Genomic DNA, 27667 nt, shown 5'->3' on the forward strand with positions numbered 1-27667 from the left:
TGCCCTGAGCCCTCACGCCAGTGATTCCACAGGCGGGTCACACGCAGGGTACAAAGCCAACCAGGCCCACCCTCACCTGGCCCTTCTGCTCTTAACGTGCTGTCCTCGTTCTTCCTTCTCTTCCGGACTTTTGCTGGCTGATGCCTCCCTCTTTTGACTCTCATGCTTGATCCTCTTTATCTTCTGCAGCATCTCCAGTTTTACCCAGGCTCACCCCCTTTTACCCTGAAATATGTCCAAATCCAGATAAGAAGATACAACAATAAAATGAACACGTTATAGCAGGCAGATGAGTCTCCTGGGGAACAGCAGAGAAACAGATACGTGTAGAGATGGGGGAAGAGAATGGGCGGAGAAGAGCACATCTCCCAGCACCTGGTGTGTGTTCGGCACTTCAGACAGCATTTTCACGATTAGGGTTTCCTTTGCTCTTCATGGGAACCCTATGGGATAGGCAGAGCTGATGGCCTCCTCTCTTGGCAACTAGGAAAGGGAGGGCTGGAGAACAGAGGGGCTGGTGCCAGGCCCCACGACTACAGAGGGCAGCTCCCAGGCTCAAGCTCTGCTCTTCTGAATCCAAACCCTTCCTTCCACAATGTCAAGGAGATGCCCACGAAGTCCACAGGCAACACAAGAAATGGCGCTGCACATTCTGCAGGGTACACGCTCCAGATTCACTTCCTGAGACTTCTGGGCGCCTCTCCAGTGGTGCTGGACCCTTAAGTTTGTATAATGTCACTTTATCCAAGAAGCAGAGCCCGGCGCCTGCAGGCAATGACTGTTGACTATTATGGCTCTTAGCAAGTGTTTCTTAGAGAAGGCTGGACCCACAGGGGTGTCTGAGGCTGCGCCATCGGGTTAAGAATTGCTGTTAGCCCAGAGGCCATGGAGGAACTGCAGTAATGCTGGGCGGAAAGTCCCCTAGCCGCTGTCTGCGTTTCCTCTCCCATCCCTGTTCGTGACCTCTGGCTCCTCTCTGGTTTCCACCTTGGTTTTTTGTCTGCCTCTGGTTTTCTTCCTAACTCTCACCTATGTCCCCTTGGTGAGCCCCTCCTGGTTACCGATTTGATTCTATGGCCCACCCTGGTTTTCCTGCTCCCCTTTGATGACATTCGATGCTCCTGGCACAAACTCGTGGGGCTGATCCCCAATGTTTTCAGCGTCCCCCTGTACCATCACAGACCCCTTACATGCCCAGTCCTTCCCTGATTTAGTTTCTGCTGATGCTCACTGTGTGAGGACTGGGCTGCAGTTGTCTTGGAAAGGTTGTGCGGGCAGACCACCAGGAGCGGCTTGGTGCTAATCCCCTTCCTCTGCACCCAACGCCCTCTCCCCTGCTCTCCCCAGTCTTGAGATGTGCTGCAGCATACATGTGCCCATGTGCACACTGAAGGATGCCGAGGGGTGTTTGTTGCAACATCATTGGGAAGTACAAAAGAAGTGACTTAAATCTCCTTCAGTAGGAATAGGTTATAATACGTCCAAATAATGGGAGGAAAAGAGAGTTCTCTGTACGCAGACATGGAATAATCTTCAAGATCAAATTTTAAGTGAAAAAAGCAAAGGGCCAAACAGTATATAAATTTTGCTACCATTTGTGTTAATAGAAGAAAACAGGAAATGATACTTATATTTGTATATGCATAGATTTCTCTGGAAAGCAGCAGAAACTGTGGTTACCTCTGGGGAAGGAAACCAAGTCACTGGGGAAAAGGGTGGCGGTGAAGTTTCCTTCCTGAGCTTAGTCCCATGTGTATGGTCCTTATTCAAAAATTGTATTTAAAAAGATAAATGCTTTAGAATCAACACAGAGGCGTGGAAATACACGGCAGCTTGGGGACCACATTTTAGTTGTACAGATTAAAACATTAAACCATTAAGGGGTAAATAATGTCCAAATTCCCACAACTAGTAAGTTGACAGAGCTATGACTAGACCCCTCGCTGTCATTTGGCACCTATGCTCAAGGGAATGCGTCTTCTAAACCCTACGTATCAGTAGAACATACAACAAAAATGACAGAGTTATACCCCAGGGTGAGACATTTGAGACTCAGTTTCTTCATCTCTAAGTCGCAAACAGTAGAGTTGTTGTGAAGGTTGGATTAGATGGTGTGTGTTTATCCTAGCACCTGGCACACGCTAAGCATTTGATAAATGCCAGTAACGGTTACTGATCATTTTGAGGCTATTATGGAGTTGGTCGGGGCAGGCAGGGCTGTGAGGAAGGTTGTCATAAGAGTGCATGGAGGTGAAGGCTTGCAGGGTAAAGAAAAATAAAACACACAGAGAGAGAACACTTGGTTCTCAATTATTTAAATAGTCACTGGAGAATCGGAGAGAGTAAATGATGCTTAACCTGGAAAACATATATTAGGGAGTATGTGAGAGGGATACTGTGGAGAGAACTTCCAGCCCCTTTTCCTCCGAAATGCCACTAAGGGCCACCTGTGACCAGCATTGTCTCTCATGCTGAAAAATAAATGTACACAACTTGAGCCCATCTGGTGCGCTTCTTTCCATTTCTCTTTCACTCTCGATTGTCGAAATGCCCTCATTATTCTTGCTAGCTTATTTCCTTTCCTATCTTCTCTTCTTCTGGGGCCACGGGTCAAGTGGTGACTCAGGCCCTAAGTGTTCTACTGGGAGCTGGGTTTGCCTTGCTCGGAGAAGTGCTGACAAGATGCTGTCGTTCTGGGCAGCTTTGCCCACACCGCATCTGGGCTGTCAGCTTAGCAGGAGCCCCTGCAAAGCCAGGTTTCTGAGCACCGTTCCCCTCCCTTCCCCTTTGTGCCGGGAAGCCACCTCCTTACAGGCTGAGGGGCGAGAACGTGAGGTCCCCTCTCTTGTTCACCACTTTGAGATTTGTTATTATTATACTCCTGCCTGACTGGAAGGAAAATACCAGATGAGGTTCAAAGCTCAGGTTCTGCCATCGGCCCTCCTAGGTTCAAATCCTCACTCCTCCCCGATAGCTCGTGACTGTGGGCAAGTTGTGTAACCTCTTTGCCCCGGTTTCTGTCTGAAGAAATGATGAGGACAAAATGAGATAATCCGGGTAAAAGGCAGAACGCAGAACCTGAGTCTTAGTGAATTCTCTGTAAAGGTTAGCCTGAAATAGTACCAGCAGCTACTGCAGTAGCAGAAGTAAGCACAAGAAATACAAGGCCGGGGCCCGGCCCGGTGGCGCAGCGGTTAAGTTTGCACATTACGCTTCGGCAGCCCAGGGTTTGCCGGTTCGGATCCCGGGTTTGGACATGGCACTGCTTGGCAAGCCATGCTGTGGCAGGCATCCCACAAATAAAGTAGAGGAAGATGGGCATGGATGTTAGCTCAGGGCCAGCCTTCCTCAACAAAAGAGGAGGATTGGCAACAGTTAGCTCAGGGCTAATCTTCCTCAAAAAAAAGAAAAGAAAAAGAAATATAAGGGTGGTCTGGGTATTTGAGGAAGATCCATAAGCGCTGACCTCAAGGAATAGGGTCACTACCTCCAACCACACATGTGTGCCATCCCCGTCCCCCACCCCATGCCCTCGCCCCACAACCGTCCAGTCTTCACTGGCTGGGTTACCAGTGAACAATGCTGTGTGGTCCCAATAGTTCTGAAAGCAGGATGACTTTACTGAGATTGTCCTCGTGGACAAATATCTTTTCCTGATCCAGGGTGACACATCGCACATTGAAGCTTTCAACATATGAGTGAATACATTATTGACTTGCCTTATTTCAAAGACGTAAATATAAGACAAAGTCGCTTAACCAGGAAGGCAGATATTTTTTTAATCCTGCTCTTGGTACATACGTGTGAGGGACACCAGTTAGTTACACACTGCCATTTGTAATTGATTCTGATGGTTTTGGGTGGCATTTACTGACATGGTTGTCAAGTGGATTCTTGGTCTTGGGGGAAAGTGAAATGTTTGTCTTATATAACCCAAATAATTAGACGGTGCTCAAATGAAGATTTTTATAAATCAAATCAGAGGAATCCATTGTGCTAGAGTCATGCAGATAGATAAGTTACTGAATTGGCTCTCAGTGGCCAGTTGGGTCACTCTTTGGAGCGGTGACCTAACCTATAGTAACAGGGCACGGTTTAAAGCGTCAACTTCTCTGTTTGCATCGGACCTTTCTCCTTAGAAAGAACTTTCACATAAATTCACTCACTAGATAAGTTTCCCGTAGCCTAATCTCTATGCTCTTTTCCTCGATGGGCCCCACCTGTATGGTAGGCAGGTTATACCGTGATAGGACAGAGCCCTCAGCCCTTCACCGTGACCACTGCATAGCCAGACGAGGAAAGAATTTTCAAATAATCATCAAGCTACTAGTCCTTTCCTGTCCTGCCATGAGCCGCAGGATGATTTTCCAACACAATCTGACATTCGAACAGAATAAACTTGCCTGCGGTTTACTAATAGGGAAAGTCCTGAAGATGCATTTGGATTAAATAAATTTTAATATCGGTGCAGTTTCCCTAGCGTCTCAGGAAACTTCCCCCTGGAGAATTTCACTTTAAAAATGAGATACACGTGAATACTCTTATGTAGAATCCAGGAGGATTTCCGTCATATCGTCGCAGAGGCAGACTCAGTTCTCTGCAGAACGCGAGACCTGACGCTGAAACCTAAGCAGTCACCCCAATTTTAAAGAAGTCTTCCCCATCCATAGGTAAACTTTTATCAAAAATTAGGACACACACACACAAAAAGGGGGCCGGCCCCATGGCCAAGTGGTTAAGTTTTCGTGCTCTGCTTCGGGGGGTCGGGGTTCGCAGGTTTGAATCCTGGGCGTGGACCTACACACAGCTCATCAAGCCATGCTGAGGTGGCATCCCACATAGAGGAACTAGAATGACCTACAACTAGAGTATTCAACTATGTACTGGGGCTTTGTGGAGGGAAAAAGAGAGGAAGATTAACAACAGATGTTAGCTCAGGGCCAATCTTCCTCACCAAAAAAGCATAGCTTAAAAAAAAAAATTAGGAAACAATGCATTGCTTTATATCTAAAAGTATTATATGGCAAGTACTTAACTTTCAGTAAATGTGAATTTCTATTTACTCAGAAATATTATTAAAATATCATGACACCCTATAGGAGGAGTCCTGGAATATAACACTTGACACGACAAAGCTTCTCAATGCCCTTTGCTTAAGCATCACTGAAACAGCTGATCGAGGCCAAAGTGCTTGCATTTGTGGGAGGTTTATCTCCGGCCTCTGATCCCACGTTCAATATACTCCCAGCTTGAGCTCCATTTATGTTAAATCAATACTTTGTGTCACATGGAACTGGAAGACCAAACACAGTGGATCAAGTTTATCCCTGGATGTACGCAGGATAAATTTAAAAATCATTGAAAACATAACATCCTAGCTTTGTCTCCCTGGCCATCTCAATTTTGTGTTTCCCCACAGATGTCGAAGGATCAGCACAGTCCGCAGATATGCCCCTGGAATTGGAAAGAACAGATGAAGAGGCTACTATTCTAAGTACATTTGCTGCAGTGACCACAGAAACGTTAATTACAAATACGAGTTCTACCCACACTGATGAGGGTGTAAATCAGTTAGAGTTTATATTAATGGTGTTGATTCCGTTGATATTATTGGCCGTCCTATTTTTATCTGTGATATTCCTCGTAACATGCTATAAAAGAAAAAGAACTAAACAAGGTAAATATTTTGTGTGTCCCCGTTTCGAGACAATTGTTCCATGTGTTAACGAACGATCAATAAAGCAAAATACTTTTTGCTTCTACACAGAGCCTTCTAGCCAAGGATCTCAGAGCGCTTTACAGACATGTGAGTATTTTCCTAACACCTGCCTGGCGTGGGGCATGGGGCAGGAGAAGGAACCGGGAGGTTTTAAAGTTAAGCTATACAAAATAGTAAACGATGAATGACGTATTTCAAGGAAATTTTCTAGAGTTTAAAAAGGCCAAATCGCTTTCTTTTTAAAAAAGAGAATGTTTTCAGCCTAAATTGAAATTTAAAATACACAGCGGCCATCCCTTTGCGTAATCCAGGTGAGGGCCCTGCATAATCTTGGCCAATAGGTCAATGTAACATTTCCTTGCTGTCAGGGCAGCGGGGGGGGGGGGGGGGGGGGGCAGGAAGGTAAGCTGGTGAAGCAGTGGGTGGGACTGGGGTGAGGAACAGGAAGGCTGAAGACCTGGAGGCCATCTCCAGAGGAAGAGGGTCCTTACGTGTATATTTTTGTCACAGATATTGTTTTCTCCCCCACGTCACATCCCAATTTGGTCTTGAAAAGGCCTGAGTGAAGCATTGTTCCTATTCCCATGAAAGCTATGCTAACTTTTGTAATCCAACTCCTAATTGCCTAAAGATTACTACCATCAATCTGAAACCAATCTGATAGAAAATTCCCTAGGTCAGAGATGCACTTTGAGAGTGTTCAGTTCCAATCAGCGTTGTTCTGGGTCCAAAGAGGACTTAGGTCCTTCTGGCTTCTGCTGGTAAAAATGACTCTAATTAGATTTTTAAGTTGAAGCCTTTGGTCATTCCAAAAATCACTCCAGGGATAAGGATTTCTCTAATAAGATACATATTCATATGTGCAGACAAAACTCACTCTGTCCCTCACACCCGCTAACAGGGCACCTCTGGCTTTGAGATCATGACCTTGGCCTAGGGCCTCGCTCACTGTCCTTGCACCGGGAGCACCCTTCAGCTCTCAGCAGCAGCTGTAAAGTGTCCTTTTCCATTACGCCAGCAGGCACGGCATATGCGAGCTGGGGAAGAAGCGCTGGAGTGGATTTCCTTTCATGACAAGGGCTGACTTAATAGATTACAAGGAAATAGAAAATACATGTTTCTCCATGGCTTGAAATCTCAGGGTGACCTAATAACAGTGTCGTGTGGGAGCTCCTTTGTAAGCTGAAGAAAAAGAAAAAGCAAACAGGGCTGATTGGGTTCCATTTTTTTTAAAGTAGAGAAAGTAAGCATTTCCTGCTCAAACCATAGCCCACAGCTAGTCTTACCTCATGGAGTTATGGCGTTGGAGGGAGGATGGAGGTGTCCAGTCAGTGGTCGTGCTCTTCGGCTCTAAATCCAGAAAGGGGCTTTCCATTGAACTTTACTGTGAGAATCTCAAAGTTCAAAAGCCCTTCACGAGTGAGGGCTGGCCTCATCCCCAGACGTGGCCTGTGCATCCTACACTGTAGCCATACATGAAGCGTTTGCTCTTCCCCCAGCATGGTACATTCATGATGCCTCCATGCCTGATCGATGCTATTTCTTCTGTCTGAAATTTCCTCCTCGTCTGCCTGGCAAACTGCCACCGCATTCTTCAATGCCCAGTTCTAAAGTTTTTATGAAACCTTGAGTAATCACTCCGCAGGCAAAATTAATCACCACCTCTTCTGTGCTCTCACAGACTGTGGTCGCCCTTGTTGTGCACAGTATTTACATTGGCTTAAGATAGGAACTTGCCCTTTTTTGGTCTTTCTTTCTTACTAGGCTGTGTTCTATTTAAGGTCCAAGAGAAGCAAGAACTTGTCTTATTTATCTGGTTTAACAGCGTGGCACTGAGGCTGAGAGTGCAGACTCTAGAACCACATTGCCCAGTGGGCTTTCGCACTTCCTAGCTCTTTGACTTTCTGGTTCAGTTTCCTCCTCTGTAAAATGGGCAAATTCAATATCTACCTTAGAGAGTTATTGTGAGAATTAAATGGATTCATCCATGTAACGCACTTAGAAAAAACAGTACCTGGTATATTGTGTTAGCTTATTATCACTGTCCCTTTTACCTAACATAGTGGCTGGCCCAACACATATATTAGCCACTCAATAAATGTTTGTTGAATGAATGAGTTCGTGAAAGAATGTTAGAACTTTTTTTAAAGAACACCTATTCTCAGAGATAAAAACAAATTTGCACATTATCTTTAACACAAATTGGCACATTATTTGTAGTTTAAATATATTTTACTATAACACAAAAAACTTAAGAGTTTCAAAACAATTGCTTATTACAAAAGATTTTGAAAAAGACCTTTATTTCAATATTTTCTCTTGTTAGCCATTCCTTTAATACTGATACAGATCATTAACTGCTAAAGAGATGAATCTCTCTTCAGACAAACTGAATGCTAAAGGTTAACAGCCACTGTCCACCCATTCATATTTAACATGATAACGCAAGTCAATAAAAGGAGAATATTTAAATTTAAAAAATTTGATTTAAATACATTTTTTCCCCAGGAAAAACAAAACTCCTACTGGGTCAGCCCAGCAAATTGCTTGGAAAGTTCCCAAAGGAGCATTTTGCGGGAGAGCATGGGTAGAAGATAGACTCTCAGAAAGTTAGGAATAGACACATTGTTTCTTTCCCCACCTGAATATTCTTCTACACCTGGAAAGACGTCATTAAAGTGGACAATTGGGGAGGACTTGGCCAACATTTTTAGAAAGAATGTTTCATCCAATTGGAAATTACCTTTTTCTCTGGATTTATCCCTTTGATGTCCAGGAAAAGGAAAGGGCTATGTAGTAATTCAGCGTTCTACTGTCATTCTTCCTGGACCTCCAGGCGTTAAATTTGCAGTTGTTATTCAACATTTATTAAGTATCTGGATGTGCTGTGTCTCTGAAAGAGCTGCAGGGAAAGCAGCTGGCAGTCAACCATCACTTTAAACAGGCTGTGGCTTCATGACACCTGGCTCTGCTCAGTGAATCTCCAGAAGGAGGCTCTCTTGCTCACTGTTCAGCACGGAAACCAGATAAGCAAACCAGTGTCCTGCTGGGCTCCAGCAATCCCTCCACCAGTGCACAGAGGAGAGTAGCTGGGAGCCGGCATTGTCAGGCTAAAGGGGTGTAATGTAGGAAGCGAGGGAGAAGGACAGGGTGGGTAGGAGGATAGGAAATGGAAGGACTGTAGGCGGGAAAATGGAATCAAGGTGGGGGTGGGGGAGCCATGCAAGAGCTGCATTCGCCTCCCGGTGCAAGGGAGTAGGTGGCTATTAATAAAGAGATATAAGCCAGGTGGAGCAGAGCGAGCAGGGCCTGATTGCTGAGGACGAGTAATTGGTCTCCCTCCTGGTTTAATACTCTGCTCTGGTGCGCTCTCCCAGATGTTTTCCTGTTGCCATGGTGGCCAGGGCAGGGGTAATGGCTGTCGAGGCCACAGAAGGCTTTTTGCTATGTTTGAATACTGATTACAGGAGCCTTGCGTTTGGTGCATCTGGAGCACTTTTGTAATGAGTTTTTAAACTTTTCCATCATCTGCATGCAGGGCTAGCTTTTGCCCACCGTGAAGCCTGCGGGCGCTCAGATTATAAAGATAAATCCGTGCCCTCAACAGTGGGGATGTGGGGCCACTTGCTCTCTGAGAAATTAATGGGGGGTTATTAAGCAGGGAAGAGGAGAGGGAGTGACAAAACAGGGGGATCTTTATGGGTCACCTGGAGGGGAGCTTCAGTTATACAGGGGCTTTATTTATAGTAAAATCTCTTAAGGAAATAGCCTGTAAATTTGAGATAAAAAATGTATACATATATAAAATATAAGATGAACATACTCCCCTTCACCCAGTGTAAGTGTCTGAGGAGTCAGGCATCAGTAGGAAGCTTCAGACTCCTCCTGGGGGGCAGGAGAACAGCCCCTCCAAGGTCAGCAGTGATGGCATGAAAGTTACATCTGTGCCCAGCTTTCCTGGCTTAGCAATGGCATTAAAGCTTGCCAACCCACAGGAAATTACAGTGGCTCCTCGCTGCCAAGAGCTCAGTTCCAGGTGCCTGCTGTTGTGTTCCCTCGCTGGGGACCTGCATTTCTGCAGGCCGGGCAAAAGGAGGCCTCTGATTGCCAAGGATCAGGAACCTCTGACTATTCGGGGGACAAAGTGATTTGCTTCTCAATGTTTTTCACATCATAAAAGGTGCAGTGGGCCTATGCTATCCGCTCACTTGACATCATTGCCTCATTTCTCTGGGTGTGTTGGTCCCCCTACCAAACAAAACAGAGCTTGAGCTGGGGCACTGGGCTCTGTTCTCGCCACATATTCATTTGGAATCTGATCTGTCTTAGAGCCATTTTGCAAACTGTTAACTGACTGTCGCCTCAACCAACAGGAATGAAAATCAGTCTTGTTGGAAGTTTCACTATTATAATAATGCTGAGTCCAAAACATTGGGCGTGAATTTACCCCCAGTGCTGGACAATCCAGATTAAGACCTATTTGTTAATTCCATAAATACTGACCAGGTGTTCACCAGGAACTGTGCTAGCTGGATGGGAGGCGAGGGGTTGCCACAACGAACAAGACAGACATGATCCCTGAGCTTTTGGAGCTATGTCTAGTGTGAGAGACAGACAAGACTTAGATGAATTCATCAGTGTCAAATTGTAGCAAATGCTATGTAGCAGTAAGCAAGGTGCTGAGCTGGAGAACAATAGGAAAGACGGGCCCTACTTCAGAGACGGGAGGTGGGGAGGCCTTCCCCAGGAAAGAGGAGGAGCTGAGAACAGGAGGATGTGAGGGATTCACTCACGCAAAGAGCAGGGGGAGGGGAGAGTTCCAAGGGGAGCCCTTGATGGAGTACCCCACATCCTCCTCGGAGACAAAGGGACGACGGCACAGCGTGTCACAAGGAGATGAAACAGCAATGGTTTGACCTGGGACATTTTGGGGCAGGGGGCTAAGGAGCAAGCCCTCCTGTAGGACCCTTCCTTTCTTCCCCTCCCCTCTGTTCTCCTCCTCCTGTGGATAAAATAGAGATGAACATCTGATCTGAAGGGAGCGCTCTCCGAGCACCATCACATCTAAAAGAAAACAGATTTTACGTGGATCGGGACCTCTTTTCAAGATGGCAATCTGTACTCATTTGACAGGGGTAAATTATTGCTCCTTTAAAAAATCGACTTACTTAGTCACTTCTCTTGATAAAGGAGATTTCAGCTGTTGATGAAATAATGCATTGTTACAGACAAACAAACCTAGCATGACCTTCATATTTATTCTCTTTCAGATGAACTTCCATGTGAAAACGTGAAAGTGTAAGTTCCCCGCTGCTTCCAGTCCAGCTCAGTGTGGGCAGGGATGGGGGGGAGGGGAGCAGACCAGAGAGCCGGCTGCCTTGTCAAGAGCTCTTGCGCTAACATCCCCTCCGCCCCAGGAGAAGGCTTCCCGGATGGGACTCCCCAGACCTCAATGGGGGGGGGGGGGGCCGGAAATGGGGGCTGGGAGCATCTGAGGACAGGGTCCTCTGTTCAGAAAAGAATTTTGTTCTAACGGCTACCTATTCCAAATGCATAGTAGTTAAATATTCTGCCCCTGGGTGTATTTCAAGGACATTGGTTCTCTTATTCTGATTAAAAATTTTATCACCAGAGAAGCGGCTTTCGCTGGTGTTAAGGGAGAAGCGCCCTGGTAGAATAGGAATGGAAGGGGAGGGGAAGGAAGGATGGAAAGCGCACAGGCGAGGGTGGAGGGCGGTGGGGGGTGGGGGTGGTTGGAGTAAAGATTCCGCCCAGAAGAGCGTTCTGGGGCGATGTCCCCCACACCCCCACCGTCCTGCAGCCTTACTCATTTAGACACTTTGCTGGCTTCCTCTACACTGTGTGACGCCCACGCCGCCACTCGGAGCTGGTGGTCCCCCTCCCCCAACCCCATCTACAATACCCAGGGGCTGCTTTCCCCTAACTGGGCGCTCTGAGCCCTGGCAAGTGAAGGGACCGGATTTCTGAAAGCAATGGCTCCATTTCTCCCAGACAGAAAAGCCTGGGAATTAAAGGGCGAGATGATGAAAGGAGCCTCTTGCTAGTGGCCTGTGGACCCAGGGCACTGATCAAAAACCCCAAAGAAAGGGAAGTGAGATTAAGCAAGGCGAAAATGCTAAATGTGGCAACCCCCTCGAGGAGCGCAGGGTCGACTTTGTGCCTTGGGCACAAGGGAGCAGAGGCTCCTGGTTCCGTTTCAGCCCAGCCCGGGCTGTGCGCCCTCCGTTTTGGTATCAGTGGTACAGAAGGTTTGTTCTAGTTCTAGTCTTTCCTCCTGTTAGAGTTTGGTACTCTTGAATAGCAAACCCCAAAGCTGCCCTGGAGTGTCAGACACTGACTCAAGTTCATGTTCTTCAGAGTCCACATTCTAGGATCTCCCCAAATGAAACTCAGCACGACACACTTTTTTTTCATCAAGCTTTTTGCTCTCTCTCTCTAGCCCTATTTTTGAGGAAGACACGCCCTCTGTTATGGAAATAGAAATGGAAGAGCTTGATAAATGGATGAACAGCATGAATAGAAATGGTACGTGGTAACATAAGGTTGTTTTTTCTGTCCTTTCGGGTAAGAGCAGGTGGCAACAGTTTTGTAAATACCCGGTAAACCCTGGGGTGTGACAGCATGAGCCCAAGCCACGTTAGAGCCGTGACATGCAGAATTTTCGTCTGACAACCCTTAAATATTCAGTTTAATTATTGCATCAGTTGTTGCCACTTGTTTTTATTTTTGTACAAGTTTTTCAAATGGTCTTTTTCAAGAAGAAAATGGTCTTTCTTCAAGCAAGGAAATCTCTGAGACCAAATGATCTGCAGCAAGTTAGTATCTGGCATTACCTTTCATATCATAGGATTTAGAGGCCTATGATTTTAATCTGTATAGGGACATAAAACTTCATCAAATACAGTTTACATAGGTCGGCGCTGTCCAATACAAGACACTAGCCATATGTGACCATTTAAATTACATTTTTTTAAAGCTAAATATAATTTAAAATTTAGCTCCTCAGTCAATCTAGCCAGATTTTGAGTGCTCAGTGGCTACTATATTATACAACACAAATCCAGAACATTTCCATCACTGTAGAAAGTTCTATTGGGCATACTAATATGGATAGTAATATAATATCCCCATATAACTTAATTTCCGATTGATCTCTGGCAGTAATTGTAGTATATGTTCCTTACTTTTTATTAAATCAATATTTGGACTTAAAATGATGACAGCTGTTTTTACTTTTTTTTAATTCCTTTAAAAATCAATAAATTACTTTTAATGCCCTGATTAAATTAATAAAATCCACTATTTATGTTATCATATCATTTGGTTTTTTTATTCTTTTTTTTTTTTTAAGGAAGATTAGCCCTGAGCTAACATCTGTCCCAATCTTCCTCTACTTTATATGTGGGATACCTGCCACAGCATGGCTTGATAAATGGTCTGCAGGTTCGTGCCTAGGAAGGGAGCTCACAAACTTAACTGCTACACCACTGGGCTGGCCCCATATCATTCATATTTTTAACATTTATTTTTTAAAAAACTACCACGGGGTCTGTCAGATTCAACAATCTACAATGGAGTTCTCAAATCCAGAGATTTGTTATTAGAATTATTGTCCCAGAGGCTTATCAAGATGAACTTTCCAAAAGATTCACCCAAGTAACTTGTACCATTTTTAACAGTTTCTCGTAGTCTAATATTGAGAGAAGAATGGCTCTGTAAGGTGCTTGAAGATAGGGATGGGTCACTGAGATAATCCTTAAACTAGTTTCATTTTGTTGTTTTCAGTTTATAAAAATAATATACGTACACAATAGAATTTGGAAAATGCAAAAAAAAGTAGAAAGAAGAAAAATTTTCACCACCCAAAGACAACCTGTCTTAATATTTTGATGAGATAATTGTAATACAAAGTCATGATCTTATTATATTCCCCAAACCCAGAAAACTGGAAAAAGGTGTTTCTATGGGACAACTAAAGCCGAGGGTTCTTCTCACACATGGGCGATAGATCCAATGGATTTTTCCCCCTTAAAAATAAAAGTGGCGTGCAACTAGAAGGACCCACAACTAAAAATACACAACTATGTGCCGGGGGGCTTTGGGAGAAAAAGGGAAAATAAAATCTTTAAAAAAATAAATAAATAACGGTTGTGTAAAAGGAGAGAATTCTGATGACTCTAAGAAGCTTAGCCGCTCCGCACTTTTCCTGCTTCGTTTCGATCATGCAGTCTGACTGAAGTCATTCTGCAGACACATTGGGACCCCAGGTGAAGCCATTTTATTCCCGTTTCTATCCTGAAACACGCGGCTCCAGCTTTTGGAGCAACAGTGGGGTCCTTCAGGGACTGAATAACCAAGCCGTGATGAATCGTGCCCTTTCCGCCAGGGCCAGAGGCACGCTGAAGTCTTGAATCTGTACTGTTAGTGCTTTTTCCATTTCAAGAGCTGTGCCGTCCTTAATCTTCTAACCCCTGGAACTCCCTGGTGAGGCCACTTTTGCACAGCCGCCCAGACCAGGGAAACGCGATGCTCAATTGTATGAGTTTTGCGGATAGAAAATAGAATTTCAGTGACTAACAATGAATTTGCTTTTATTCTGCCCTAGCCGACTATGAAGGTTTACCTACTTTAAAGGAAGAAAAGGAATCAAACCACAACCCAAGGTACTTCTGATGTCCACCACCGATTATATGTGGGGGGAGGGACCTGGAGACCACGGTGGAGCCCTTTCCCTCCCCTTCTCTGTCATTTTATGTAAATTTTGTGTGACAGTTTACATGGGGTGTATGTGCATAGTGTGGAGAAAAGGGAGTGTGAGTGATGGAAGAACAGAAAGCCACCAAGTAAATATCCTAGTGGCTCTTTATCTTCAGAAATAAATTAGTATTGACTTGTTTTTGTTCTAAAAAGACACTGTGGAGTTGGTTTCTCAGTCATAAAACTTTCTGATTATAAGACACTGTAGGTTTGTTTATCTTGAAAGAATAGATGTTTAGTAAAGAAAACACATGGAGGTGACAGTATCAAAGGGGGTAACTGTAAACAAGGAGTGAAATAAACTTTTTTTTTTTAACCCACCTGGGTTGGATTGTTCTATGAGACAAATTAGATGAGAATTTTGAAAACCATATTCCATTGTACCACTAGGTGGCTCTGCCCGATAGAAGATTTTAGTGCCTGGGCGCTTGGGTGAAGCGGCGCGCTCCGCGATCTCGTTTCAGTTATTTGATCTTTTGTGAGTTTAGACATGACCGTGTTTGGGGTGTTTTTGATCATAGAATTGTTCGATCAGGACGTGGGAAGGGCTCACAGGAAATAGGATTGAAGATTCAGCAAGGTCCGGGACTTGCTCCGCAGAGCACCGCTGGGATTTTCGGGGGCACCCAGTTGTTGGCAGGGGCGAGCAGAGAACTTGAGCCCGTGACTGAGATATTACACTTCTGCCAGAACAAATAGAATACACCTTCAGAGCAGGATAAATACACCACCTTCTCTCCCCCCGTGGTAACCAGAGGTCTTGTGCCAATCATCTTAAATGCTTCCAGGGTGCAGCCACTTGTCCTCGGGCAGTCCCTGAGTCTAGAGCGTTGCGGGGAAAGACTGATTATTAGACAGTGATTGGGGCAGGCAGATGTTTGTCTTCCAGACCCTTCTTCTTCATCCTGCCCCTAAACCTCCCCTAAGAAGCCGTCATCCTACATCTCTCCCCGCATCATGCCAGCACAATCTTACCGAGGCACCCTCAGCCCTGATGCAGAGGTCTACACCTTGTTGTAGATTTCAGTCATCTTTACCTCTCCAGGTATTTGCCTGTTAAGATTCATTGCCATTTCAGAAAAGATTCTATCCTATTTAAATGAGGTTCCAGATATTAACAAGCAGATGAAAGAAAAAAGAAATGCTAGGGGGAGTATTACAAAAGACTTAACAAAGGAATATTTTCCCCACATGTATACTTTACCTAAAAATGAGCCACTGCGTATGCGGCTTAGGTCACCAGCACAGCTCTACAAATGTCTTATTACTGTCTATGGGATGGGCACCCTCAGATGTTGCAAAATGTCAGTGCTTTTTATATACCTGCCTCTTGTTCCTTGAAATTATAAGCAACATAGAAGCAGCTTAATGTTAGAGAACTATGTGGTGGTGAAAACGTCTTAAAAATCATATTTTTGGAATATTGAGAGGTTGGTCTTTGAAATAAGCTCTAGTTCATTTCTACTTGTAAGGCAAAAAGCCTTAACCTGGTCTGGCCCTGTGGCCAAGTGGTTACGTTCACATGCTCTGCTTCAGCAGCCCAGAGTTCGCCAGTTAGGATCCTGGGCTTGGACCCACACATTGCTCATCAAGCCATGCTGTGGAGGCATCCTACATTGAAGAACTAGAATGACTTACAACTAGGATATACAACTATGTACAGGGACTTTGGGGAGGAAAAAAAAGAAGATTCGCAGCAGATGTCAGCTCAAGGCCCATCTTCCTCACCAAAAGAAAAAAAGAAAGAATTAGGTATTTCTTTCCACCTCTTTGCAAGTGCATAGTTTTAAAAAAAAAAAAAAAAAAAAAAGGCTTAACCTATTTGGAAAGCTGCTTTATGCTAAATTAGTGTTTTTAAAGGGAATGTTTACATTCCTCTGTTGGTCCAGAACTAGTATCTGGCTTTACTTCACAGGACAACTGTCAGGACTTCACCTCCCTCCCTCTCTGTAAAGCCAGCACCAGCGTCACTGAACCAAGAGGGGCAAGTCCCAAGTTTTTGGTGCCACACACAGGCACTTTCTGATCACTTTGAAGGGTATTACGATATTGCAAAGCAAAGTTAATTTTTATTCATTAAAATCTCGGCAAAGTGCAAAGCACTTAGAACCAAGCCTGGCACAAAACAAATTCTCAGTGAGTATTGGTTAGTAGTAGCAGTAAGTTAAAAGTGATCCATAGAAACTCGCTGCCTTTGGGATAATGAGCCTGCGCCCTAAGACCCAGGCGCATCTGTGTGGGCGGGTGGGGCATTATTCTTGCCCCTGGTTTCTCCGGTGACTTCTTTTTGGGTCTGGCCAATCCCGAGAAATCAGGAATTTGTTTGATCTCCTAGGAATGCTCTGGAGACTTTCACTTCCTCTCCGTTACTGTTATAGGCCCGTTAATGTTGCTGATTTCAGAATAGTCCTCTTTGCCACCTGGAGTTTTTGTAAGGGTATAGAGTCTGCATAATCTTATAGTTTGGGTAATCTTTCTTTTCTGTCATGATTTCATTTACATTTCTTTCTCCTATTCTTTTAACTAAATTGATAACTGGTGAAATTTTTACTTTGAATATCTAAATCCAGGACAGATATATGACTTTGGTTTTTTCTAAAAGCTTGTGAATCTTTAGAGATCCAGGTGGAGAGTGCATTGGTCATTGGACTTAGGATCAGAAGACTAATTTTAAGACCTGAGTCAGATGCTCGTTTGTTCTTTATATTAAGACAAGTCACTTTAACACTGAGCTTCAGTTTTCTCATATTGAAAAATGGAAATAATGACACCTGTCCTTCTAGTTTCACAGGATCATAAGAGGGAATAAAACCAATTTGTAAGTTTTAAAGCACTATGCAAATGAAACTAATTCTTTTATGCTCTGGCCATAGTTCTCTTCCCTCTGCCCCACTCCCCAATTGGCCTTTTTGAAAAAAGACTTTCTATCTTTGAGCAGTTTTGGGTTCACAGCAAAATTGAGCAAAGAGTACAGAGAGTCCCCACATACCCTTTATCCTCACACGGGCACAGCCTCCCCACCATTGACATTCCCACCAGAGTGGTCCGTTGTTAGAATCAATGAACCTGCTTTGACTCATCATTGTCCCCAAAGCTCCCCATCGGTTTTGCTTCTGTGAGTCATCCTCCTTCCACCCTTTAGACAGTGTACAGGAGACTCCAACCCTCCAAAAAGTATGTAACAGTCCCTGAAGATGGAACTTAGCGGAAAACACACTTCTCCATCCTCTTGCTAAACTGAGACGTCTGGAATCCATTTACAGAATTCAGCCCTTCCTGATGCTAGAAAGACACCCTGACACAGAACCTCTGTTATCCCTAAAGTGCTCTATGCTTCTGGTCACCATCTTACCCTTAACGCACCGCATTGTGTGAAAAGACTTCAACCCTTCAGCCTTCTCTTGTTAGGGTCTATCACCTCAGGTCTTCCAGAACTTTCCCACATATCCCATTGGGCAGCCATTGTTCACTACTTTCCTTGTCCTCACTGAATGGGCATTTTCCTTGAGCTGTGGAACCTACAATTTAGCGCAGGATTTCAATAAGGGCCAGAGATGTACAAAGTACTATGGGAAGCTTTTACTATGGTTTTTATGTTTTTAAAAAATCAATAGGAAAAGACAACAGAGAAATTGTGGAGGAAATGGAGTTCTATATTCTTATTTCCCACCTTAGCATTTTTTCCCTGTAATTTATACCTGTTATGTGCCAGGCACTGTATGAGGTACTGGGAATAGTGTCAGTGGAAAAGGGTCCAAGGGGTGAGGCAGGGCGGTGGGAGAGTTCTGCCCTAGAGTTAAAGAGAATTTCATCACTGACATTGCTAAGCACTCTCAGTGCATGGTGATAACAAAGAACAGATCCATTGAGTTGGTTTCATTATTGTTTTAATTCTCTGTAAAGAATGCACTTCCTTATTGTCTACCCCCACCCACACAACACCTTCCACTAGATAGTGGTAAAAGCGAGAAAGATAGAGTCCCCTTTATCACGGTGTTTACCAGTCCAGCCAGCCTGTTCCTTCTTCCCGGGGCCTTTATAGTTGGACAATTTCCTGCAAGCCTAGATGAACAACTACAGAAAAGGAATCGCAAATATTAGCCATGCGCCCATCTTCTTTCCCTTTATGCCTCTTGGCCACAGCGAGGATTTTACATTGAGTAACAGCCTTGGGAAAGATCAGGAAAAAATTGGATTTGGTTACATGCAAGTGGATTTATAATTTTGAAAGTATATTAATAACAACAATAATAAGACATTTATATAGCATGTTCTATATGCCAGATGCCTCGGTACTCTTAGCTAGGAACTTAACGACGTCAGAGAGGGTAAGTAACAGTAAACCTGTTCTGCTTGTGTAATAAGTCTACTGTTTATTCTGTGATTCATGCCTGAGCTCAGTGACATAAAAAGAGATCGTTTCAATATTTCTCAGGAAAATTTAGGTTTGTTTAATAGTGAATTTTTTGAATTTCTTTCTGTTTCTCTCTTCTCTTTGTCTTTTTTTGGAGAAAATACAATGGTTGATGTCATTTTTCAAAATATATTTATTGAGCACCTAACACGTGCCTGGCATTGTCTACATCATGCCAAGACAATCAGTTAGAATCATCTGAGTAAACTTGGAACTCAGAGGGGTGAAGTGATTTGTCCAAGTTCACACAGCAAGTTTGTGATAAAGCTCAGTCTAGAGAAGAGTTTCTTTTAAAACTGCATGTTTCATTTTCTTTGATTAATTACAGAGATAAATTAAAAGTCAAATTAGAGATTAAAAACAAAGAACACTTAGAAGCAAGAAAGCCAGCCACCATGAGGCTAATATACGAAAGTGTCTGATGGGTGATGTGTCCACCATCTAGTGCAGTCATTGATGAGGCTGAACCATTCACTGCAAGAAAACAGCAGTCTTGTGTGAATCATTTTGGCCTCTCCACTCAAGTAAATCTCTATGGCCACTGCCAATTATTTTCTTTGTTTATGAATTTCTTTCCTCTTTTCCTCTCTAAGTCATTTAAAAGTCAACAAATATTAAGTGCCAACTGGTTTCCTTCAAATCTGAGCTAAGTATTAAGAGGGATACAAAGTAACAGTTTATAATCCTGCAGGATGATAACCTCAAGTAACATTGTTAAAATGCAGGAGTGTGTGTGTGTGTGTGTGTGGGAAGATGTTCTAAATTTAATAAACCAAGGCATTGCTTGAATAGTGGCCCAGATTATGTCTACACTATGGGCATGATCTATGTGTCTTGGACTAATTCTAGGCCTGTCTCTGATATTAGCCAGATGCGTGACCTCCATAATTCCAACTGGGCCAGGCCTCTTTCGGGAAGGAGGGATGTTATATTGATGAAGAGAAAGGGAGCATGAGCTAATCGTTACATGACTTTGTGCTAAACTGAACTCTGCACTCCCCCAAAACCAAGTCAGAGAGCCTCATAGTGCCAGAGTGGTCTAGCGTAGGTTTATTGCCATCCTCAGAGATCGCGAACACTAGCTGTGGTCATAAAGAGGGATTGTTACAAGATAAACTGGTCAGGAGAACAAAGCTGGCTTATCTGATCCTGACTGCAACAAAGGGGCAGTTATGAAACAAGGTGTTGGGGTTGCATCTGTCCTCATTTAACTGGTAGCGTTCCAATTAAATGCTTTCTTAAAAATAATGAGATGATGCTTCTTAATTAAATTCAATTTGTTTTACACTTTGAAGCCTTGTTACTATACAGGCTTTGGGAAAGTTGTCTCACATTCTTAAAATATCTACATAACACTCCGAGAAAAATTACTAATGCCGCTGTCATAGATAAGTTACTAAAACTGTACGGATTAGCATCGAGGCAAGCAATCGAGGTTTGCAGCGGGATCACTTATTCTATTTGTTGCAATTCTGAGGCAGTTTGCCAAGATATTTTTAACCGGGAACTCTAGGATTTGCCAGAGTTAGAAATGTCTGGGCTTATTTGATCATTTCACAGAGATGATAAATAGCCACAAAGACAGCGGGAAACACGTCTAACTAAATAAAGGAATGAGCTGGAGAGAGAGAATGCCTCCAGCTCAGCGTCTGGGCCAGATCCCAGGTGGCTGACTTAATAACAAGCCTGATGGCTATCACACCACTGGCGAAAATTTGCATGTGAGAGTTGCAACACCAGGAATGACCTGATGTCCCACAGCTGAAGCACCTTGTACCCACATTGGGACGGTGTCTTGTGCGGCGGGGCCTGTCCCGTTGCTCACAGACCACAGAGCTGTAGCAGTAAGTGCCATGCATGAGCTCCTGTGCTCTTGGTGCTTTGAGTAAACGCGTTCTGGTTGGTGGACAGTGTCCCACGCTAAGCCTTCAGAATGCTTGTGGAGTGTTCGAAACAAACCACATTTAAGAACCTCCTCCTCAGAAACTGAAAGTTTGTTTTGGAAGATGGTTTCTTAAAGCCGTTGGATATTTGAAGCAATGTTCGAGCTCACGTTTACCTGACAAACACTTGCTAGTGGAAACTCTGCAGAATAAGAATAACAGACATTCCCGTGTCTGTGTGTCAGATCTGTAGCATGGTACGTCACCTCCACTTTCTCACTTATTCTTTACAACAACCTTGTAAGATACATGCTATTGTTATGTATGTTTTTCATTTGAGATGAGAACAGAAAATTTAGGCTAAGAAAGGTTAACTTGCCCAAGGTCACACAGCAAGGAATTGGTTCTGGCCATTCAAGCTCTGGCTGTCTGACCCAGGGCTCTTATCTGCGGGGCTAGAAAGCCACTGTTAGCACATGCCAGCATAAGTACTACCATAGAAGCAATATGAGATGTGAAGTACTCAGGCATAAAATTCACCAAAAAGGGGCCAGCCCGGTGGCGCAGCAGTTACATTCCGCTTCGGTGGCCCGGGGTTTGCCAATTCCGATCCCAGGTGCAGACATGGCACCACTTGTCAAGCCATGCTGTGGCAGGCGTCCCACATATAAAGTAGAGGAAGATGGGCACGGATGTTAGCTCAGGGCCAGTCTTCCTCAGCAAAAAGAGGAGGATTGGCAGCAGTTAGCTCAGGGCTAACCTTCCTCAAAAAAAAAAAAATCACCAAAAAATGCATGGGGTAATATAAAAAGAGATTGTTCAAATTTTCATTGACGGACATAAAAGATTTTAAACAAATGGAGAGAGACATACTGTGTTCCTGAATGAAAGACTCAACAATGTAAAAATTATTATTGCAAATTCAACCCAATTTCTTAAAGATCCCCATGAAGCTTTCATCTGGAAGAATAACTGCCCACAAATAGCCAGGACAATTCTAGTTTTTTTTGTGGTAGGGACGCCTACCACAGCACGGCTTGAGAAGCAGTGCATAGATCTGCACCCAGGATCCGAACCCGCGAACCCTGGGCCACTGAATCAGAACTTGTGAACTTAACTGCTGACCCTAAGGACAATTCTAAAAGAAGGAAGGAGAGCAATAGTGAGATGAGGGGGGAATTGCAGGGAACATGCTCTGAGAATTAACTGTGTACACTCAGAACCAAACAAGATGTATTATTGGAATAGAATAGAATATTTTTCAAAAGCAGCCTCAAGAATATGTTAACATTTAATATATTATAAAAGTCGCATATCATGCAAGTGGGTTATTCAATCAATAGTTTTGGGACAGCCAACTAACATTTAGGGGGAGATCTTAGAACTCTCCCTCACATTTTAGATTAAAATAGACTCCAGATAAGTTTAAGCATTTAAAAAAGGGAAAAAATATAGGTAAATGTTATAATTTTAGGGTGGGGACTAATTTGAAAGCGTGACACACAGTCAGAAACCATATCAGAAAAGGATGGAGTTAGCTGCATTAAAACCTCAAATTTCCTGTACTTCAAAGTCACAGTAAATAAAATTAGAAGGAAAGTGATAAGCTGGGGAAAAGTATTTGTAATATATATAATGAACAAAAAATTATTATTCTTAATACTGAAACCAATAAAAAAGATAATTGTCTCATTTTAAATATGAGCAAACAATATCAATAAGCAATTCAGCAAAGAAGAAATGAAAATTACTAATAGAGCTTTGAAAAAAATGTTTATTCTTCCTAGTAATAAAAAAAAAGTTAGCAAAGAAGAAGTAAAGATAAATATGATACTATTTTCACCTATTGGATTTATAAAAAAATGAAATAATATCCAGCACTGGAGAAGATGTGGGAAAAAGGATATTTCCCTAAAGGAAAGTGTTGGGAGAAGGTAAATTGTACAAAATTTCTAGGGAGGGGAGGTAATCTGACAATGGGGTAGTCCAGCTTTAAAATGGCATACATTTTAACCTAGCAATTCCTCTTTAGGTATTTATGCAAAGATTAACAATTGGAAGGGTGCAAAGATGTAGCAATTTTATAATAAATGAAACTAAAAATTGGAAATAGCCTAAATGTTTAACAGTAAGGATATAGCTAAAAAACTTGTTTTTGGTCTAGTGAGATAATGCAATGGTCTGTAGCAACGAAAAAGCTACTGTATATTTACTAGAAAGGGAAGATGTCTGTATGTAAATGAGAGTGAGAAAACCAGATTACAGCACAATGTGTACCATATGATCCCATTTTTGTACAAAAGGAGTATATATCATTATCACGGAAAAATAAATACCAAAATGTTAATTGTATTGAGAGTATTAGTATTTTTGTTTTGCTTATTCGTATTTTCTATTTTTCCAACAACGAATATGGATTGGTTTTATAATAATTAATATTAAAAAATCACTTCTTTTATAACTGCTGGACACAGATCAGTTCTGGGGACAAAAGAGGAATTGTGTCCATTGCTATTCAGCTTTGTGATATACTCTGCTTAGAGTAGCTGAAATTTCAAGATAAGGCCACAAAAGGAAAACAGGCAATTCAGAGACCTATGCTCTGTAGAGATGAACTCCTAGATCTTAGAGATATTTTCACGCTACCACCCAGTTTCCAAGAAATGAAACCTCCTTGCCCAGTTCAAGTGTTGTTCAGGATGACTTCAGCCAAGTGGGTTCAGGATGACTTCAGCCAAGAGTACGTCTACTCTTCAGATAAAAATGGCTTAATTTTCCATCAGGTTTCCATTTTAAATTAATTTTGCTACAGAAGTTGTCCGTTTGTTCACTTCTGCCTTCCCCCTTCTTTCTCACTGATCATCCTTCCTTATCATAGCCTCTTCTCCTGACTTTAGAACACAAACACAAACACACAAACATACACACAATGTCTCTCCTCCCCTTTCATGGATAGATCTATCATCTATCTATCTATCTATCTATCTATCTATCCATCTATCTACCTATCTACCTATCTACCTATCTATCTATCTATCTATCAAGTTGCTTCAAAGTCCTTTTGGAAACACTGTGTTTCACTGAGCAGCAGAGCACTGAAGTAGGAGTCAGAAATTCTTAGTCCATTGCAGATTATACACGCCCATGAGCTAAGGAGATGCCAGGTCATGTTGGTTATTGACAGTCAGGCAGTTCCTTGGAGACAGAGGTCACTTCAAGCAGAGACGTGCTAGAATTTGGGTGAAGGGGCACAAAACTAAAAAGAGAGGTGGGAGGAGAGGTCGCGTGGCCTGATTCCCAGGAGTCTTGGGTGGAGGCGTGGTCTCACCAGGAAAAAGCCACACAACCATGTATGTGGCAAAGGGAGCCAAGTTAGAAACAAAAGCACACATTAGCCAACCAGCACAGTCACGTCCAAATACCACGTCCATAATTTATGTCAGCTCACACCTCAAGATGCCTGATGATTGAATTCTAAATGACACTGAGAAGGCACTTCTGGATCCTTTGTGGATATGAACAAAATGGGCTTTTGAAAACATGCCAGGACCAGAAACTCTTGAGGGAAAACAACACATGGAAATTTTTTTAAAAGGCAATTTGGCATCTATTCATAGAGAATGGGATTAGACTTAATTAAAAGGGGAAACCCCCAACTCCATCTGGTTCTCTGCATGTCGGCCCTGGGGAGGGGTATTGGAACAAGAGCTAGGACTATTTCTTGGCTTTCATGGATTTCCTCCTCAGGGTCAAATATAAAATCCAAACCAATCTTTGTTTTAGAAATTGTAAACTGGATGCTCTTGGCTTCCTGACTGTTTATGCTCTCTTGATCACCTCACTAGTAGAGTGACCAGCTCTCGGTAGCTTCTTGGAAATATACTATTGTTCTATTTTTTACAGTGACAATGAATCCTAAAACTGAATGGTGCTGATGTTTTCCAAGAGAAGCAGCCCCGAAGGGAGCCTGCTGGGCCTGCCAACAGAGGATGAAGAGGATACAAATTCAGTTAATTTAAAATCAACGTAGACACGAGAACCTTTTGCTGTTTTTTCCAACACCCGCTCTTCCTAACGATGGCATCACCTGTGCTTGGAAGAAGGCGCGATTGAGAAGTACTAGGAAAAGGCCTGGCAGACGTCCACTGTGGAGGGTGGAGGAGGCATATGATGCATTCACCTCTAATCGATGGGTGTTCCCTCCTCTCAGCCAACCTCTAGCTGACTGGTCTCAATCTGGCCATGCCCTCTAAGTCCTTGTTACCTGTCTTCTTCATTCCTTAGGGTTTAAATCAGGAAGCTGTCTTTTCATGGTTTCCTTCTGGGTCACCTTATTACCTAACTAGCTTTGGATAATTTCCTTGGAGTAGTCAAGTCCTCTGACAGGTCACTTGCCTTCAGCAGGAAATTTTCTCAACGTGAGTTATGGCCTGGAAAAGACAGCCAACAAAGCAAGTGTTTCACTGTATACACCATCCCAGGAGGTTGGTAAGCCCCTTTCTACCTGCCAAGAAGGCACAGTGAGAGAGTCCACAGTCCTGGGAAGATGTTGCATGGTGACTTGTGGACCCTGAGTTGGCCAGATCCGGTCACCCTTGGGCACTTCTCAGAGGAATAGGAATCTTCAATGAAAGAGCAAATGTTTTCCTTCTCAGCTAAAATCGCGTTTCCCCAAAGCTCATTCTTGTGCTTACCACACCTCCCTGGCATGTGATATGTGGGCGGGGAGTGTGTGCAGGTGGGGGTCGTCTGCCACCCTTCTATGTCTCTGAGGTCCTTAAGGTCATTTGAAACCAACAGACTAGGAATAGGGACTATCTGTGCCTGTGGTAGACATCGCTTGTCGCACTCAGTATTCTTTCCTGCCAGGCTGGGACAAGCCTCCAGCCCTCCTCAACACAGCTCTCCAGGAGGTCATTGTCATTCCATCAGAGGTGACATTCTGTGTGATATTTGTTGACATCCTCGTGCTAGAAGCAATGGAGCAAAATGCAGAAGGGCCTGTTTATCACTCCCACTCACGTAAAATCAATCTCCATTTAATTCTTACTTTTCTAATTCTGACCTTTAAAGCAATCTAGCAAATTGGGAGCTCTCAGCTCTTCAACGACATGTGATATTTTATTCCAGGAAAGCAACAAAGAGTAAAAACTTTATTTATTTTACTCCCCATGCAGAAACTGAGGGGGAGACAAGGTTCACCAAACGTTTGCTGCTGAATTTTGGGATCTTGTGTTTGAAAGGCTGCCTCAATGCACAACAGAAAACCGCCCTTCTCCTCCCTTTCAGAATCCCTTTAATAAATACTTGCCTTCTGAACTTTGCCCATAATTGTAAAGGCAGAGTCCCAAGCCGGGGAGGCCTTTCCATGCAATGAAAGACAGAACTCTCTAGTTGTGTGTAGCCACTGTCCTGTGCCGTCCTGGGACTGCAGAGAGCTTTGGCCAAAGACGGTCTTCCAGGTACAGAATTTCAACAGTTTTCTGTCCTATCCTCATTACCACATCCTAATATGGCATTTTTTGTTTCCATTGCTGTTTTGCATATCCATATTCAACTTGTGGTTCACAGTGACTCACAGATATTTACACCAAAACTGCCATTTTCTGAATCACTGTTTCTGCTTATGTCGTCACCCTGTTTCTCATCAACGTTTTGACTCTCAGAAGAGTCTCAGCTTGCTCCTTTCTCTCCCCAGGTATCTAAGATGTTTGCGGAACAGTTAGGCCTGTAAACTTCATCCAATCCTATCAAATGATGAACTTCAGGAGTTCAGAGAAGTGTAAGGGGTCTTGGAATCTCACTTTGATGAAGCAATAGTTTATGATATGATAAAAAATATTTTCATTCAATATTTAAAATTACTCAAATTCCAGAAGAAGCAAGCTTCAGCAACATGTCATTGAGTTTATATCTGAAAAATGTACTAACCTCTATAATTGTACATATAATTGCACTTTTTAAGATAGTTCATTCTGGCAAGATATATGAAGTTAGTAAGGGGCAAAAGAGTCAAGGGTCAATTCTAGCATCCTGTATCTTTTTGTTACTGTTCAATCAATAGGCATCATAAATTTATGATAATTTTAAGAATTGCTTTTAAACCCAAGCTTAATTTTCTGATTTGGATTGTTGCTAGTAAAAATCTTATGAACTTTATGTAGTTGAGCATTCAATCAAAGCAAAATCTGACTTTAGAATATTTTAAAGATGTATAAGTTGTATTGCATTTTTGTACATTTTATGCAAACTGGGTTAACAACATTGCCTAGTTGAACTCCTCAGGAAACTTGTTTTAATAAATATGTGAAAATATCAATCTTAACTCAGTGATGTGGCTCCTCTCTCTGGGAAGGTCATTGTTATCCAAATACAAGCACATGGCATGGGTCAACCTTGATATCCACAGGGTGACGGATGCTTTTGCTGGTCACCTTCATAGCTCTAACAACATAGTTGAGTGCTTTAAAAAATACCTTTGTCTTGAGGCCAGCCCAGTGGAGTAGTGGTTAAGTTCGCAAGCTCTGCTTCTGTGGCTTCGCAGGCCCAGATCCCGAACGCCCACCTAGCACCATTCATCAAGCCATGCTGTGGCGGCATCCTATGTAAAATAGAGGAAGATTGGCATAGATGTTAGCTCAGTGACAATCTTCCTCAGCAAAAGGAGGAAGATTGGCAACACATATTAGCTCAGGGCCAATCTTTCTCACACACACACACACACACAATACCTTTGTCTATTCTTTTATTTTGGTTGTTTAGACTATCACTTTGCACCATCTCCAGAAGAACGCCCTTATGTTGAGTAAACATAAAACGTAGACTTTAGTTGCAACTTCTGTCAGAGTTAGTACAAATTCTGAATAAAGCAGA

General features: G+C 43.1%; 1 protein-coding gene across 2 annotated transcripts in view; it reads left to right on the forward strand.

The window, feature by feature from the left end:
* TMEM154 (transmembrane protein 154) overlaps nucleotides 1-27119 on the forward strand; it is a 41668-nt gene extending 14549 nt beyond the window's left edge. For both annotated transcript variants that reach the window (XM_008540384.2, XM_070611553.1), the window contains 6 exons: nucleotides 5420-5677; nucleotides 5768-5806; nucleotides 10990-11017; nucleotides 12180-12265; nucleotides 14346-14403; nucleotides 24698-27119. In XM_008540384.2, the coding sequence (XP_008538606.1) occupies nucleotides 5420-5677; nucleotides 5768-5806; nucleotides 10990-11017; nucleotides 12180-12265; nucleotides 14346-14403; nucleotides 24698-24713 (485 nt within the window). In that variant the 3' untranslated portion in view covers nucleotides 24714-27119. The remainder of the gene's footprint in view (nucleotides 1-5419; nucleotides 5678-5767; nucleotides 5807-10989; nucleotides 11018-12179; nucleotides 12266-14345; nucleotides 14404-24697) is intronic.
* Nucleotides 27120-27667: the final 548 nt, after the last annotated feature.

This window comes from Equus przewalskii, chromosome 2, assembly GCF_037783145.1.
Source record: "Equus przewalskii isolate Varuska chromosome 2, EquPr2, whole genome shotgun sequence".
NCBI classification, from domain to species: Eukaryota; Metazoa; Chordata; class Mammalia; order Perissodactyla; family Equidae; genus Equus; species Equus przewalskii.